This window comes from Xenopus laevis, chromosome 5L (genome assembly GCF_017654675.1).
Source record: "Xenopus laevis strain J_2021 chromosome 5L, Xenopus_laevis_v10.1, whole genome shotgun sequence".
In the NCBI taxonomy this organism is placed as follows: Eukaryota; Metazoa; Chordata; class Amphibia; order Anura; family Pipidae; genus Xenopus; species Xenopus laevis.
Genome location: NC_054379.1, coordinates 84,317,531 through 84,336,259, shown reverse-complemented (window position 1 = coordinate 84,336,259; position 18,729 = coordinate 84,317,531). Strand labels below are relative to the sequence as shown.

The 18,729-nt window shown below is 33.6% G+C and overlaps 1 protein-coding gene across 2 annotated transcripts in view; it reads left to right on the top strand.

Annotated features, from left to right (window-relative positions):
- grik2.L (glutamate receptor, ionotropic, kainate 2 L homeolog) overlaps positions 1-18,729 on the top strand; it is a 322,471-nt gene that overhangs the window by 221,654 nt on the left and 82,088 nt on the right. For both annotated transcript variants that reach the window (XM_041562043.1, NM_001159686.1), the window contains 1 exon segment: positions 13,961-14,184. In XM_041562043.1, the coding sequence (XP_041417977.1) occupies positions 13,961-14,184 (224 nt within the window).

Genomic DNA, 18,729 nt, shown 5'->3' with positions numbered 1-18,729 from the left:
CCTGCTTTGAGTTTCCTTTGAAATATAATTATGGTACAGTTGCACCAAAAATTCCTGAACTCTTGGCAATATAATTATATGAAACAACTCAAAGACAATTTTCAAAAATACACATTTTGGGACACATTTACTTAGTTTGAGTGAAGTCATAGAATAAAAAAAAAAACTTCGCATTTCGAATGATTTTTTTGGCTACTTCGACCATCGAATTGGCTACTTCGACTACGACTTTGACTTTGAATAGAATGATTCAAACTAAAAATCATTCGACTATTCGACCATTCGATAGTCAAAGTACTGTCTCTTTAAAAAAAACTTTAACCCCCTACTTCAGCAAGTAAAAACTACCGAGGTGCAATGTTAGCTTATGGGGAAGGTCCCCATAGGCTTTCTAACAATTTTCTGGTCGAAGAAAAATCGTTCGATCGATGGATTAAAATCCTTCGAATCATTCAATTTTTCGTTTGAACAAATGAATTGCAGTAAATCCTTCGGCTTTGATATTCGAAGTCGAAGGATTTAACTTTGACAGTCGAATATCGAGGGTTAATTAACCCTCGATATTCGACCCTAAGTAAATGTGCCCCTTAGCTTTTAGAAAGTATGTATGCATATGTTCTTGTTCTTCATATTCAAAGGTCATTATATTAATTGTTTTCAGTACCATAGTTATTTTATTTATTCTCACATTAAGGGGCAGATTTATCAAGGGTCAAATTTCGAGGTGATGGGAGTTTTTTTAAACTCCCATCAATTTGAAATTAGACTAAAAGAAAGACCAATCGAAATTTAACTTCAGGTGAATAGGCTGTATTCAAATTGTTCTAAACAAAGTTTTACCACATTCAATCGAATTCAAATCAAAGTATTTGCCCCAAAAAACTTACATTTTTCAAATTCCACCTAATGACACCAAATAGGTTCTAGGAGGTGCCCCATAGGCTAAAACAGCAACTTGGCAGGTTTTAGATGGTGAATGGTCGAAGTCAAAGTTTTAAAGAGACACTACATGATAAATTTCGATATTTGAATAGTCACATTTTTTTCAAATTCAAATGAATTTTGGACGATTTGATAGTCGAAGTACACTAAAAATAGCTTGAAATCTAATTTTTAAATTTGAATTTTCACTTCAACCCTTGATAAATCTGCCCCTTAGTGTAGAGCTAATCAACATAAATATGAGTACCATTTTCAAGTACATTTGAAGCACACATTCACATAACATATTTTGAGATTTATTTCTAAAGATGACATGCTTATTTGAATTTACAGTGTTGGGAATTCTTGGTGCTAGACCATAAATTGTCATATTTACAGCAGGTAGCAATGGTTACCACTGACTGCCAACTATTTTAACACTGAAACAATCAAATTGATGTCTTAATCTGCTTTGATAAATGTGTACATTTTTTATAGTATAATTCTAACTCATGGGAATCCTTAGTTTGAATACCCAATTAGAACTTTTGTAAATATGCCCCCTAATTGTTTTTATATAAATATAAACCAAAATCTGGAAATAACTTGATAGGAACAATATGCAAGCTTATTGAGAGGTTGCCTGATGTTGTACTGAGCATTTTGAAGCATTATAGATTGAAGTGTGCTTGGTATTTTCTGCACCTTTTTCATACATATGTTCCAAAGGTTTGTTTTGAAATACAGTTTGTGAATCTCCATCATATTCTTCTATTCTTCTGTATGTCTTGCTGTGGTGTGATTAAAATACTATTAATAGAAGCCAGATGGCAGTGTTGTATAGCCAATGTGTTGATGATTCTGCTAGATACATCGAAAGCTTATGTATCAATTATTATTATTATTGTTATTATATGTATCAATTATTGATTGATACACCAGTAATCCATAAAAACATTTATGTATTTTTGTGTTGGTAACTTCATGAAATATGCATATTTCTCAGTCAAGACTGAAAAAGTTGAAATACAAAGCCCAAAAAAAAGACAGTAGAACACACTTAAGGGGAATGAAAAAAAAATCAGTAACGAAAAAATATTCTCAATTCGAAAAGTTTCGCAACAAATTTTCCTTTGTGCGAATTTAATATAGCTTTTGCGAACCTGGAAACTGTTCAGTGACTTTTTCCAACAGTGGAAGAAACTTTGCAAATTTTATAGTTTGTGCCAATGCGCAGTGAATATAGTAAAACTTCTTATTAAAAAAGTTATGTTTGCTCCAAAATATGACAACTTCAAGCACTTCTTAAAAGCGTGCAATTAAAATTTGCAATGCAGTTTAAGGAAGAATATCACATTGTGAAATGTGAATTTTATTCTTATTGGTGGGAATTGTTTCCCTATTTGCAAATTTTATTACATTCCCCCATACATTTCTATTGCACTGCAAAATTAGTTTGTGTTGTATAAATATATGTTAATAATAACTAGAAGCAATTAACCGTTTAGCATAACAATAATAAAGATGGTTATTATAATTGCTACAAATCAACCCTTGACATATTTAAAAGTAAAAGATATACAAATAGAGAAGCAGTGTATGTGGTGTATTGAGTAGATTAGATGAGCTTACCACTCTGTACAGTGGGCCTGGGTGCACATGGCCCAGACCTTCAGGAGAGGGAGCAAACACCAGGAAACATCAAAAGAGGCTGGCACAAGCCTGGTCCCACAAAGTAGTAGAGCCAAAGTCAGATGGTAAAATGTTAAAAACTTACATTTTATTTTCCATAATTAAGAACCATGGCCTGATGCGTTTCGTGTCTACCAAGGACACTTAGTCATAGGAGAAACATTGAATACCATATACAGAGTATTTAAAAGAGAAAAAAGCCAAGGGGAAATAAGCAGGTGGAGCTACCAGGTGTGCCAATCAAAAAAGAGCCATTAGAATCCAATGGAACACATTAAACACACACCCCAAGGCTAAGCATACAGTAATTAACTTAATTAAGGAATACAAAATACAAAGTAAATATATAGAAAGAGAAAAAAATACTATTATACATAACAGGAGACATCAACATTTAAACCAAGAGGCTGTCTCGTACCTAAATAAAATATCCATTTGGTTTTTACTCTCAGTAACTCTGAAGGTTTTCGTGAAGTTTTTTAACCTTTTACCATCTGACTTCGGCTCTACTACTTTGTGGGACCAGGCTTGTGCCAGCCTCTTTTGATGTTTGCTCATATTGAAAAGTAAACAGGTTAAACAGGTAGTATAGAAGCGGGAGATATTTTAAAGTAATGTGATATGGTTTATTGGCTAACTTATCTATACAGTATCTATAAAAATGCATGTTTGCACAAAAGAAAATATCAGGCATAATAAAACATCATGAGGACTAAGTGGAAAAAGTACCCAGCCTTACCCAGTGCCAAACTGAAAAGTTGTTTAACTGCCTCCCCTCTATTCACCTCCTCTGAGCATTCCGAGGAACAATTTAATATTCTTCCTAAAATGCAGTGTATATTGTATATAATAAGTCAACAACCTTGTGTCAAGTGAGGATGTGGCACATGTGGTTTCATGTGGAGCTCACAAGGTTTCCTTACTCAAATGTTGCTGAACTATAGAATACACCAAAATAATATCAAGGGTTAAAGCGTGCTGGGAACCCTTGCTGTATTCTAAAGTTAACATTTCTTTATAGCTCTTCATGGTCAGTAACCCAGTGAATTCAGGATAATCCTCTAATAAGAATCTTTCCTGATCTGTGTAAATTTGGCTCCATGGTCTGTTCCTGCAAGTGTAGCTCAAAGCATGACACATATTTTTTGAGCACTGACCAGTTGTATAAGTATGCCTTTCCTCTGCATGTGTGATAACACTGTAACATTGGGAAGCAAAAATGTGTATATAAGATTAAAGAAAGATTACTAACATAATGAAGGTAAGTAGGATTTTCACTATTGAAAGTATTTGCATTGATTCATGGCCGTTTTGGAATTTAACATTAAAACAATCAAATCAAAATAGTCTTCAATCAAAATAGATGTTTAATGAATGAAGCAAAGTGCATAAATACAGTAGAAAGTCTTTAATCAAAAGCAATCTTTTGTGAATGAACTGAAGCACATAAATACAGTAGAAAGTCTTTAATCAAAATAGATCTTTAATTCATATATTGAAGCAAAGCCAACACACTTGAACACCTAATTTAAAAACCATTTAGTATGGGTTAGTAGAACCAGAACAAACTTGATTACTATATAACTTATGAGTCATCTGCATAGATCGAAAAAACACCTTTTAGGCTTAAAAATATAATAATGTGTTAAAGGATTCTTCCAAGCTGCTGAAACAAAACTTATCAACCACTATTCACCAATCTTCAAATATGATTTTAATCTGGGGGGAAATAATTAAATATAGCTCAGTTTTAAATTTCTTAGATGGGCCCTGTGTATGCAAGAGATACACAAAATGACTCAGAGTAAACATTTATGAAGCTGCTTCATATTTAATTTGTAAATCTAATAATTGTAATTTATAATGCCATTTTTCAAAGCATGTGTATTTCATTCTTAACTGTTGCTGGATAAAAAACATACAAATGAGGGAGGTTTGATTAATGTTTTATTAATAATTTAACATTTATCATGTAAGTACATGTATATATAAGTAAAGGAACTAGCTTTGACGCCAACAGAAAACATGTATACAGAGGTACACAAAATGACTCAGAGTAAACATTTATGAAGCTGCTTCATATTTAATTTGTAAATCTAATAATTGTAATTTATAATGCCATTTTTCAAAGCATGTGTATTTCATTCTTAACTGTTGCTGGATAAAAAACATACAAATGAGGGAGGTTTGATTAATGTTTTATTAATAATTTAACATTTATCATGTAAGTACATGTATATATAAGTAAAGGAACTAGCTTTGACGCCAACAGAAAACATGTATACAGAGGTACAGTACATGGCCTATTATCTGGAATGCTTGAGACCTGGGGTTTGGTGGATAAGGTATCTTTCTGTAATTTGTATCACCATACCTTAAGCCTAATTAAAACATTTATACATTTAAATAAACCCAATATGATTAGTTGCCACCAATATGGATTCATGCATAATTACATAGTTAAGATGGTTGAAAGAAGACCAAAATCTATCAAGTTCAACCCCTCCAAATGAAACCCAGTGCACACACACACACACACTCTCATACTGACCCCTCCATATACTCACAAAAGCTATATATACTAATATCTATACTAATTGTAGATTTTAGTAAAGCCTACTTTATACCAGCTTAGCTGGTTTATTGCTGTTTATTACTACAGAAAAAAGGAAATAATTTAAAAAAATTAAAGATAGCGAGATGGCCATCCAGTAAGTCGGAGCTTTCTCAATAATGTATTCCTGGATAAGAGATCCCTTGAGATATATACTGTACTTGTATATATATATATATATATATATATATATATATATATATATATATATATATATATATATATATATATATATATATTGTGATAAAATGTTTTAATTGTGAAAAAAGCAGCCCCTATAAGTCAGTATGCCAAAGAGAAACTTCTTTACAATACATACAGTGCCGGACAGGGCCGGCATGGACACTAGGAAAAACCCAGTGGGCCCATGTGCGCCGTTAACCCAGACCCGATCTCTGCCTGCCCTCCGCTGTGATTCTCCTGCCTTCCTTCCTTTCCCCAATCAACAAAGTTAAGGTGCTCATGGGCGGAGAGACTGGCAGTGGGGGAGCGGGTTGGTGGTAGGGACTCCAGAGGGAGCGTGGGGGCCCCTAGTGTAGCAACCCCAGTCCGACCCAGAATACATATTTTTTAATGAATAAATCTATACTCCTCACATTGTGCTCCATAAATTGTCTTCTCCAATAATCATTGTGGGCAGATAGCAAATGCTATATAAATAATCAGTAACTGTTATGGAAGCAGAAGGAATACTAGGCATTATAACGTTGAGAAGGAATACGAAGAGGCAGCAACTGCAACAGGTTGAATATTAGAAGGACTAGTTGGAAGAGAAAATGTTAGGGTCCACCATTGTGGCAGAGCAAACTGGATAGACATTGGAAAGGTTCCTTCTTAATGACACTATAGTCTAATGAAGAGGATTACCATATATACTCGAGTATAAGCCGAGTTTTTCAGCATCCAAAATGTGCTAAAAAAAGTCTACCTTGGCTTATACTCGGGTCAGCGGGCAGTAGCTGAGATTGCAGTCACTTTTAATCATTCCTATACCAACAGTTCACTTGGGGAGAGACTGCAATATCCCACAATGCCCTCTGTTCGTTATATGAAAGAATAACAGTGCGCCCTCTGTTGGTTATATGAAAGAATAACAGTGACTGCAATATCACACAGCGCCATCTGTTGGTTACATGAAAGAATAACAGTGACTGCAATATCACACAGCGCCCTCTGTTGGTTATATGAAAGAACAGTGACTGCAATATCACACAGCGCCATCTGTTTGTTATATTAAAGAGTAACAGTGACTGCAATATCACACAGCGCCCTCTGTTGGTTATATGAAGGATTAACAGTGATGGCAATAGCACACAGCGCCCTCTGTTGGTTATACGAAAGATTAACAGTGATGGCAATATCACACAGCACCCTCTGCACATGGTTGTGGGACAGTGGGACAATGCACACAGTAATCCATTTGGCAATTCTCTGTCACCATCAACTTTGCAAAGAAGTCCGGTTGATCGCTGGGGGGGGTTGCTTTGGCAGAATGTGCACTGCTGGGAGACAGGGCTGTAGTTGTGTCTAGGCTTATACTAGAGTCAATAAGTTTTTGTTGGTAAAATTAGGTACCTTGGCTTATACTTGGGTCGGCTTATACTCGAGTATATACAGTAATGCTTAACCTGTTAGTTCATAATGAGGATGACGAGTTGACGATGAGGCATAATTAGTAAAGAAGTATCATCTTCAGGGAATTCTCCTCTCTGAGATTGCTTAATTATAAGAATTCCATTTTTCATCGGAATTTATGTGATGCTATTATTAAATTTCATCTTTCTATAAGGTTTTTATTGCCCATTGAGTATTGGCATGAGTAAGTGATCCAAAGAAAACCCAATATAATATTCCTGAATATAGACCAAATTCAGATGGAATTCTTCGTAGCTTTACAGGTCTTTAAATGTATTTATTTGGTTGGAAATATTGATTTGGCATATATGTAGCCTGAGAGTGAACTATGACATTTGAATACTTCTGTTTGTTTATGGTTTAGGAGATTTCTTATGTAACTACTGAGTTATATGTACAATTTGTTGCCATATTCATATGCTAAAGAATACCAGTTGCTTCATTTGTACTTCTAAAAGGTATAAAGGATGAAGCATAAACTAATGTCAACCCATTCCTTGGAGGCAAAGAGAAATGGTAAAGTTCACTTTACTAGTGGATGATTACTCTTGTGTATCAAAGAAAGGGTTTGTGCTTGAAGCACAATACAAAATTCTTTCAAGTTTATAGAACTGTAGTGTGTGTAATAGTTATTTTCAGCCTACTGTGTCACAACTGACATATGGTTCCTGAATTCTAAGCTCCCTCCTTGAAAAGGAAACAACTCAGGGATGGGCGAATTTGACCCGTTTCGTTTCGCCAAAAATTCGCCGCCGGCGAAATGTCGCAGGCGCCCATTAAAGTCTATGAGCGTCAAAAAAAATTTGTCGTGCGGCGAAATTATTTTGTCGCGCATCTTTTTTTTTTGACGCACGTCTCCATACAAGTCTATGGGCGTAATTTTTCCGGCGAAACGAGGCGAAAAAATTCGCCCATCCTTAGCCAGTCAAATCAATATTTTCACCTGAAACACAGTTTCACCACTTCTTCAAACAGACACACTCACATACTACATACCATTCCTTGAAAGCATATTGCTGCTAAATTTAATATTATACTAATATTTAACATCATTAATTGGAATGATTTGCATGTGAGGTCACACACAGGCAAAACGCCTGTGCAGCAGCAGCATCAAGATTTTCGCCTAAGACATTTTTGTGCTCAGAACATTACCATTTCTGTAACTAGAAATGCATACATACTACATGTGATTACTTGAAATTAATATTTATGATAAATATATTCTTATAACAGTTATTTGATTATGTAATGTTTGCAATAGGTATTGTAGCCATTTTCTATCTTACACAGGATAAGGTTCTGTAAATAACCACAAATAAAAGTAACGTCTGTTTGCCCTAATATAGCCATGGCATTGTTGTACTAATCTTTTAATAAAAGCAACATATTTTATTTTTGTGTTTAACAGGCAAATACACATTTTAATAATGTATATTACTCAATTAAAATGTAACTTGCATTCATTCATATTAACAAAAAACTTTCTTGTAAAAATGTACATGATTTAAGATGAACAGATTCCAAAGCAATCCACAAATATGCAACATAAATTCCATAGGGGAATGGAAAAATGCCATTCTTTCTCAGTACTCACTGGATCCTCCTATACCTTAAATGATCAACTTTACAAGTAACCCTAGTGGATTTTCACTTGATGAGTTTGTTATTCAATTGTTTTCAAACAGCCAACAGTTCAACACCTTGTAGATAGTGATGGGCAAATTTATTTGCCAGGCGCAAATTTGCGCGATTCGCCCCCGGCGAATAAATTTGCTAAAAGGGCGCGAAAATTCGCTGGAGAAAATTCGCGACATCAAAAAAAAAAATGGACGCCAGCGTCAGTTTTTTGGACCCCATCACAATTTCACCAATAAAAAACGTTTCGCTAATTTTTGTGCAAATTCGCCCATCACTACTTGTAGACTTATAGACTTAGTAATTAAAAATTAATTTATATTTTTACCTCATTGCCAATGCTTTATTCATTTATCATTGCTATTGATTTCTTAACTCAGGACAATGCTATCAATATACCTTGGGATCATTTAATTTTTTATCCATTCCATTGGGTTTCAAATGAGAAAAATATATATATTTTTTTTACATGAGCAGAACACTATAGTAGGGTAATGTTTACTATAGTAAAGCAATTTTGGGTCAATACAGGCTATGATGACACTGTATTAGGATCATTGTTCTATACTGGGGAAAACTTGGGCTATATGAATACTTTATTGGAGCCCACATGTACTAAGATACACCTTACTGTTTAATGAGTAGGCAGAAGGTGTACTATATGACCTACTGAATATAAGGGCCCATTTTTAAATATGTTTTGCAACTGTTTGCCAGTGGGTCTTTACAGTATATAGAACCAACTGGCAAACATTCTTAAAAGATGAATTCTGACTGCTGTTTTACTTTGTTAGTATCATTTCCAGTTGTTGAGTTATAAAGTGACCCATTATTAGTGTGGAGGTGTTAATATACAGTGATCTAGAATAAATATTGCAGTCCTCTACTGAATTATCTTCAGTCAAAATCCTCTATCTAATCTTATGGAAAGCACCCAGCGAGAAAATCTTGACAGTTCATATTAAAATAATTGCTGTAGGCAATTTTCTCTGAAAACTCTAAGCACATTTTTATTTCAAATATAACACATTTAAGAACATTTCAAATAGCAGATCATCCTGTGGTTCAAAACTACTTAACAAAATGTTTTATTTTACTTGAAATGCTGTTTAACACCCAGTCGAGAGTTATTTTAGATAGAAAAAACGGTTTTGAAATAAAGCCCTACAGCATTATTTATTTTAACTTTGTGTGCTTTTGCCAGAAGCTATACTTATTTTTTTGTAAAAAAATAAATAGGAAACAGGTGTCAATAATACCAGCAAAGAGAAAAAAAGTATAGATCATGAATAGAAGTCTTAATTATATCTGTTCTACTAAGATTGGAAAGGTAATGCTTTACAAGAAACTGTGATTTATTATCTAGTAATCTCTTATCCAGAAAGATCACAAATATGGCAATGCCATAATGCCATATGCCATTTTTTTTCTTCTTTTAGACTAGATTTACTTTTGTAATATTAAGAGAGTAGGGACCATTTTCAGGTCCCTGTGGCACAAGTGCTAGTGACACATTTCGATAGAAAAAATAAAGATATGTGGGTCATAAATAGAATAAGTTATCCTAATCGGTTTTTCATGTTTTTAAAAAAAACCTTTAGTCAAAGAGGTGCTATAAAATAGCACCTGCAAATACCATACTTTTTATATAAACTTTTATATAAAATCTTATCTGGGATTTATTATCCAGAAATACTTGAGGCCAGGGGTCAAAATTTCACACTGGACTTTATGGACACCTAAAATATAACATATCCGATAAATATGCCAATTTTATACTAAGTTCTCTGGTCCCAATATGTTCCCGTACACCGTAACAGCATAAATAGTGAACCCGGTGCGGTACTGCCTACTGTAACTTCATACAAACATCCAAAAAAGAAGGTGCACATGGGGAGCCTTTGAATAATTATTTAAAAATCATATTTTTATTTAAATATGTTAAAATATATATATATATATATATATATATATATATATATATATATATATATATATATATATATATCTGGACGAGCAGGAACGCACGACCATGAATGCTGCAAGGGCCGGGTGCCAGACTGTAAACACATACAAAATCCCTCCAATGTCGGCACTCCAGAATCAGTCACGCTTGAGTCAGAAGATCAATATCATAAAGGTTTATTAGGATAGACCAACGTTTCGATACCACACAGGTCCCTGACGAAGATACCTGTGTGGTATCGAAACGTTGGTCTATCCTAATAAACCTTTATGATATTGATCTTCTGACTCAAGCGTGACTGATTCTGGAGTGCCGACATTGGAGGGATTTTATATATATATATATATATATATATATATATATATATATATATATAATATATATATATATATATATATATATATATATATATATATATAAAACAAGGGAAAGTTGTGCTCACCACTAATTTTTAAAAACATTAGTCGGGGGTGCAATGAGGCTGTGACCACAAAATACATATAGACAAATGCAAGAGGTCCTCTGCACTCAACCCATTATCAATATATTTAAGACAGAGACATTTTGTGCATACTGCTACTGAAAAATGCCTTACCCTTTAAACAAAACAGGGATTGTTTGTCCATACAACTACGTCAAAGTCATCCCATATCTGGCCAGTCCTATGCTCAATTTTCATCTGATTCATTAAGAATTCAATTGCTTAATTATACATTTTACAAAGGGACTAAGTTTTACCTGCAACTTACTTGCTGCTTTCAAAGTAAAACTCCCATACTTGGCTGCCCTTTTATTAGACACCAGTGGGATCACCTGTCCATAGCTGGGAAGGGTGGGAGCTAAAACATGGGGCTGGTCACTGCTCCTGTATAACTATAACAAACAATGGAAAGTTGTGCTCACCACTAATTTTTAAAACCATTAGGCGGGGGTGCAATGAGGCTGTCACCACAAAATACATAGAGACAAATACAATCCTCTGCACTCAACCCATTATCAATATATTTAAGACAAAGATATTTTGTGCATACTGCTACTGAAAAATGCCTTACCCTTTAAACAAAGCAGGTTGCCAGCATCAAAAAAGGAATTTTCATTGGTGGATTTTCGCAGAAAAATTCACAAATTTATTCGCCGGCGGTGAATCGTGGAAGTTCACTGCAAAATTGGTGCCTGCCGAATAAATTTGTCCATCACTAATAACTATAAATTCATAAATAATTGTGTTACAATATGTCAATATGAATTCAGTTTTTAAAGGTGTTTCAGATTATAAAAAGTTTGAGAGAGACTTTTTTTACGGATCTATTATATAATTTTAAATCAATAAGGCCAGAAACTATACAGTCTAATATCACTAATACTATCAACAGAGTATCAAAGTAGATTACTGCACTGATTGCCCTTTGTAATGAATCATATCTGTCTAGAAGCATATCATATGGATTGTGGTACAGTGACAAAGACTAATTATTTGGCAATAGCAGAATGTTAAATCAAGTACTTTTTTTGGCAATAAATAAAATATGAAATGCAAATGTAATATTATATATTTTAATGCATGGCAGCACATAAACATGTAGATCCCTAATTTGGTTACTGTCTCTTTAAATAGCAATTAACACCTGGCAATTCCTTTTGTGTATGAAAAGTACTGGGAACTGGGATTTACAGCGCAGTGCCTCCACCTAGGGAACACTGAGGAGCACCTCAGTGGATTTCCACTAGGAAAAGTAAAACACACAGTTTGCAAATGAAACAGATATAAACTTTATATAAAACAGTAGTGAAAGAACTTGGCCATTCTAATACACAATGCACTCCTGCACTGGGGACACATGGCACCTACCCATCTCACTATTAGGTACCTCACTGTTTCTCCAACACAATCCTATTGATTATCAAAGTCCCAATCCTCTGGAAGGGGGTTAATAACCACCCAGTTCAGCTCAATCAAAATATCCCTTCCCAAGAGCTCTCCCAAAAGTACCTCTCCCTATGGAATGTAGCAGCCACTCCCACGTAGCAGGTAAATGCACAAGACCTGTCCTCAAACTAGGGCCCGATGTTTGTATCCTTGCCAGTATCCTCCCTTGGGTGGCTCACTCACCGAGGTGCTCTCAGAGGGAGTCACACTGGAGATTACAAGCAGCTTTGCATCATGATCAATCTCACCAGTGGCACCTTTCTTCTTCTGAGTCTCTAGCAGCATGACAGGAAACAGAAAGGGCTCTCGCTAAACTTCTAGAGATGCAGCAGCTTCTCTGCACTCTTGGACAGTCTCACAAAAACTGGTTTTGGCTGGATGATGCAGCATAAAATCCATGTTAAATTCTGTTGGAGACCCTCTATGTTTGGCTCCAAAGTCAGGCACACATTCTCCCCAATGATGCACTGGGGTGCCCAGCCAATCAGATGGCTCTCCAGCCTGTAACTGGGCTGGATGATGTCACAGACAGAAAAACAGGGAAAGGATTTGTCTGATCCCTTACAGATGCTTATACCGGGGCCTATAATGTTGCTAGCCTTGAATCTGTAGTGGGAGGAATTGCAGGTTCTCGGGAGCCTAATTATCTCTCCTTTCATTTACCTTGCTTAGTGCTCAGGTCCTTCTCTAGAATTGTGTGTTATACAGTGTTTATGCGTCACATCCCAAGTTTAACATCAAACTGACTTTCTAGATTCCTACATGATGTGATCACAAAATGGTGGGATTTTATAGAGCACTTACACCAAATATAATTACAGATTAAGAACAACAGCATATTTATATTAACTACTCCAGCTCAAATACATTCTCTTGAAACAAGACATCTAGCTCTGCATTAACTATTATTTGAACTAATCACTGTGTAGGATAAGAGTGTATCCTTGCCTTATGACATGTTTTCTTATTATGGAATACGTAGAAGTTTAAAATATTATTCTAACAGCCAGTCTCACAAATAAAAGGCGTGTGATTGATCTGATCCCTGAAATTAAGCTTTTATTTAGCCAGCATTTAACCTCACTTACAAACAAACTATTCAGTTGCATATAGCTTTTGGTACTGAACAGACTGTGAGGCTTATTTATTGTAAAAGTATATGGCAAAGCCTTGTTAGTTTACAATGATATGTTTCATGACCAAATAACTAGTGCTAAAGAAGGCCCTCTAGGATACAGGCATGGCTTGTGTCCTAGTGATATAATTGCACATGAAACATCCTTTGCTGACAGTTCATAAATCCACCAAATCATTTAAAGAAGAAAATAAATACAGGTTTCTCTATCCTGAATGTTACAAACATTTTTGATCACTTTATGTTTTTGCAGTGCTGATACATCATACTGTTAAACATCTTTGTTTTGTGAATGTTAATAAAGATATAGAGTTTATAAAAGTCCTTTATCCTTAGAAAAAAAGATAGACAATGTATTGTGTTGCAATATCACATATTGTATGTGTATTTCTAACTAAACAATATTTCTTCTCTTTTTATTTCTGTCCACAGAAAGCTGACCTTGCAGTTGCACCTCTCGCTATAACATATGTAAGAGAGCAAGTAATTGATTTTACCAAACCATTCATGACTCTTGGAATAAGTATCTTGTACCGAAAGCCCAATGGTACAAACCCCGGCGTGTTCTCCTTCCTGAATCCTCTTTCCCCTGATATCTGGATGTATATTCTGCTGGCTTACTTGGGTGTCAGTTGTGTGCTCTTTGTCATAGCCAGGTAACATGTCTACTTTAGTGACTATTTGACAGTTATTTAACAAAAAGTGGAATAGTTTTCAGAAGTTAAATATTGAGGGTTATTTACTAAATCTTGAATTTATCTGGTCAGGCTTTTTGGGGCAAAAAAACATGATTTTTTTGTGAAAAAAAAATCCCTAAATTTTTTTAAGATTTATTATACCCCAATGCTGCAAAAATCCAGAATCCAAAAATCCTTGTCTAAGTCAATGGGACAGGCACCTTTCTCAGTTTGAGGTTTTCGGCATGGGAGTTTGGTCAAGTTTTTTTTTATATATAATATAAGATAAATTTGGATTTTAGTAAATAAGCCTCTTTATGTTAATGAATTTTATTCTGAAGAGTCTTTGGTATTAATTAAGACTCTCACCAATTTTTGTTTAAGTTTAGTTCCTGCCAATCCAAAGGCTTAATATTTTAAGAAAATTAGCTTTTCATCACTACACAAATCTTGTATTTTCCCACTATGCTATAGTGGGAAAATGCAGCTCCCTTTTTAAAAAAAATGGGGAATAAAGAAGAAAATGGTATACAAAAGTATATAAGTACTTTCATATATGAGCTTACAGGCACCTCTTGACAATGTTAAAAGAGTTAAAAGTAAACATAAATATTAACTTTATTTTTTATTATTTTTCAAATTTTACATGGCAAAGATTTTCATTATTTCTCATTCAATGTAACAGGATCAAATCCATTCAGGATCTCTGATTTCTAATTCGATATGCAAAGGTCTATGTCAGATCTTGTTCTGGTAAACTCAGAAATATTAAGCTGTTGCTGAATAATATTAATATTACATAACCCTAAAATGGGAACATAATGCAAATACTGCATGTATTTCCTTAGTAGAAGTCTATCTTCTATGTTAATCCTGGTTCAATTTATTTTTTTGTCAGTGCTGGCTGTTCAGCTTCTGCTTGTTCAGCTTTCTGAGTCTCTCCAGTGTATTGCAACATTCAGAGCTGATTCAGAGTTACAATAAGTAGAACAGACCAACAAATGAAGATTAAAAGACCACAGAAGTCCAAGGGGAAACAAGGACATTGACTTTTGTTATTTTTTTTCAAATATGCTATAATTTTTGAGCTAAAAACTAGACATCCAGAAAAATTATAATACATATTTGAATTGTGTTATTTAATCAATATAAAAATAGTGTCAGTAAATTTCTCTTCTAAAATATTATACTGAATAAATTCTAGTTATTATAAAAGAAAAAAGTTATAATGTACAGTACATGTCTTTAGTAAAAAATAGTATAAAATGCTTAAAATGTATATGTGTTTCCTATTTGGAGGCACCGGAAGCATCAAACACATTTTTGTGTAACATTGAAGATTTGTACTGTGTGGGGTTCACACGTGCATCTTTTTGTCCTTTCAGGGGGTGTTCTTTCTGGATGGCATCTGACATTTCAACATTAACTATTTGATTGGTCAAAGCTAGTCATAAACTACAGAAAAGAGGGGTCCATATGGACAAGCATAAGCGCAGGCTAAGCATATTGGAGGAACAGTATTAAGAACAGTATTAATATTGTAGTATACTCATACAACAGCCCTACACATGTACACTAATGGACATATTTATCAAAGGTCAAGTTGTGTTTTCCCCGAAAAATTTTAGTTTTTCTAGGGTAGTTTCGTTAAAAAATCTAAATTTTCAGGTTAAAAAAAAATAGAATTTTGCAAGATTTATTATGCCCCGAAGCTGCAAATAGCTTGAATCCTAAAATTCTCCAGCTAAAACCTAACGTGTTCATGTAGAAGTCAACGGCAGAGGTCCCTTGAAATATTTAAAGATGTTTGTAGCCTTCATAATGTTTATTATTTTTCACTAGTTTTCACTCAAAAACGTGATCAATTCAAGTGATTTCACTGATATCTCAATCAGTATTTAAGTTTTTACCCCGATTTGAACTGACTCGAGTTTTTTACATTCAAGTTTTTTCATAAATAAGCAAACATTTGCGTATTTAAGGTATAAAAAACCCTTACAAACCTTACAAACTAACCCTTTGATAAATAACCCCCTAAGTCAAAGTACATTTTACAAAATATATATTTGATATGACATAAAATGTATATATATATATATATATATATATATATATTTTTAAAAATATTTTCTAGTTGTAGAAGGTGCTCTTTTATGGTAAAAGAAGACAATAAATGCTTTATATATTAATTAAATAAGACATACTGTATTCTTTATTTAGTGTAAAGGTATAGCCCTTAGTCCAAAAATAAGGCAGTGCTAGTATTAATATTACTATTTATAAAAATTAACAATAGTAAAAACAACTAGACAAGAGTAGTTTCAGAAAAATTTAATTTTATTACCCGATATGTTTTATAAAAGACAATCAATATAGTTTTCAGAAATATAGCAGTATATAAAAAAAATGCATGTAAAACAGAAAGCATAAATTACCTGTTAAATTTCTTTCTTGGAAATGTTACCAATTTTGTCATGATATCTTGATTTAAAAAAACAGTAATTGGTGAGAGTCTAATCAACTGTACTATATAAGTGTATTAAGAGAGATATAGTTGTTTTAGGAACTAAAGCAGAAACTTACAGAAAACAGAAATGTAAGTTAGATGTTTTTGTTTTTATGAATAACTTTTTTCTTGTGAATTATTATTATTCCTTCCTACATTGTTTTAGTTTGTTTAGTTTTGTTTATTTCCTCTTAAATAACAAACTTGTAATGAGGCTGTGCAGGTTCAAAAGTTTAAAGTCAAGGTGCCCTTACTCTGTAAGAGGGATTTTCTTATTGCTTCAAATACTTTACACAAAAAGAAGTTGGTTGAGATATAAGAGCTGTTATCTTAACTAGGATGATGCAGGTATTTTATTTAAACCACTGCATGTGCTCTACAGAAGTCACAATAGATAGAAAGCTTGTTTGGTATAGTCCTACATTATACTTTTTTTTTTATAAAATCATGTAATGTTTAAGGTGGCATTCTTTCAAAAATTTGGCTTCAAGAAACCTTCTTTAAACATTGCGATGTCTCCTCCAAGCTCTCTAGGTATAAATTCAAACCTAAGATTATTTACCATTCAGATTCACCTCTACTAGCAGTTTCTTGGTCATCTTACAGTTATCTAACAATTATTTGGTTCTAATTTATATTTATACTGTAATACAGCATCAGACAAGATATTGTAATGCTGTTTAGGTGGTTAGTGCTAAGAAAATATAAACGAGACAGAATTGGGTTGTTAAACCTGAAGAACTTGGAAAAAGTTTCACTTAAGCAATGTTACCTTAATACAACTTATACTGCTTCCAGTATTCATCAAACCTTGAAACCATGTAAAGGTTTGTTGGGATTAATTGTCCAGCAAGCACCATTGTTGTGGAAGTATTGTATTCCATTTAAAACAAGGCTAGATTTTCAGTGTATTAACAATGTCTATTAAATGTAGTCTACAATATGATAAGTTGTTTCACTTAGAAGATTGTTCACATAAATATCCAGTAATATCCGGAAGAAACTAGAAATTATTTAGGAAGTTTACATTGTAAAATTATATGATGATTTATGATGAGATAAAAAAATTGTGCTGAAAATAAGAATTTGTCACTTTTTTGATCTTCTAATATCTAATCACTCTAAAATGTGACTTTAACAGACACTGAAGGACATTGGTGTATTATTATGTAATTTAAAATGGATAACTATTTGCCTAGCTTTTCATTGCTAAATTAATCTGCTGTCAGAAAGCTATTGTCCTGATGAAGTAAAATGTCACATACATCTAGGCTCTATTTCCATTAAGGATATCTTTGCTACCTACATCAGTTTATACAAAAAGCATACAGACATAACAATATTATCAAATGTATTATTTAATAATGATAATTTTTTTCTCTGCTGTGTTTTATCCCACTTGCAAAAGAGAATATTGCAACATGCTGTAGTTATAATTTGTCAATCCTGCAAACAAATTATTTATTTTTAGTATAGAGACAAACATCTTAAAGGCCCTGCATTTTTTAAAAAAAATTATTGAATAAGATGAATGTAGCAAAATCAATTCCTTTTGCCTGCATTTGAAATACATGCTCATATCATTGTTACGTGGAATAAACCGCAAGTTAAAAATTAAGATAATGTTTAAATGAAATTTAGGGGCAGATTTATCAAGGGTCGAAGTGAATTCAAGGGAATTTTTGAAGTAAAAAAATTCGAAATTTGAAGTATTTTTTTGGATACTTTGACCATCGAATAGGATACTACGACTTTGAATTTACTTCGACTTAGTTTCGAAGTAAAAATCGAATATTCGACCATTCGATAATCGAAGTACTGTCTCTTTAAAAAACTTCGACTTCAATAATTCGCCAAATTAAAACCTGCCGAAGTGCTATGTCAGCTTATGGTCTTTTGAGGTCGAAGGAAAATCCTTTGATCGATCGCTGAAATAATTTGAATCATTCTATTTGAACAATTTAATTGTAGGATCGAACGATTTTACTTCGATCGTTTGATGGCCAGATTCGGTGAAC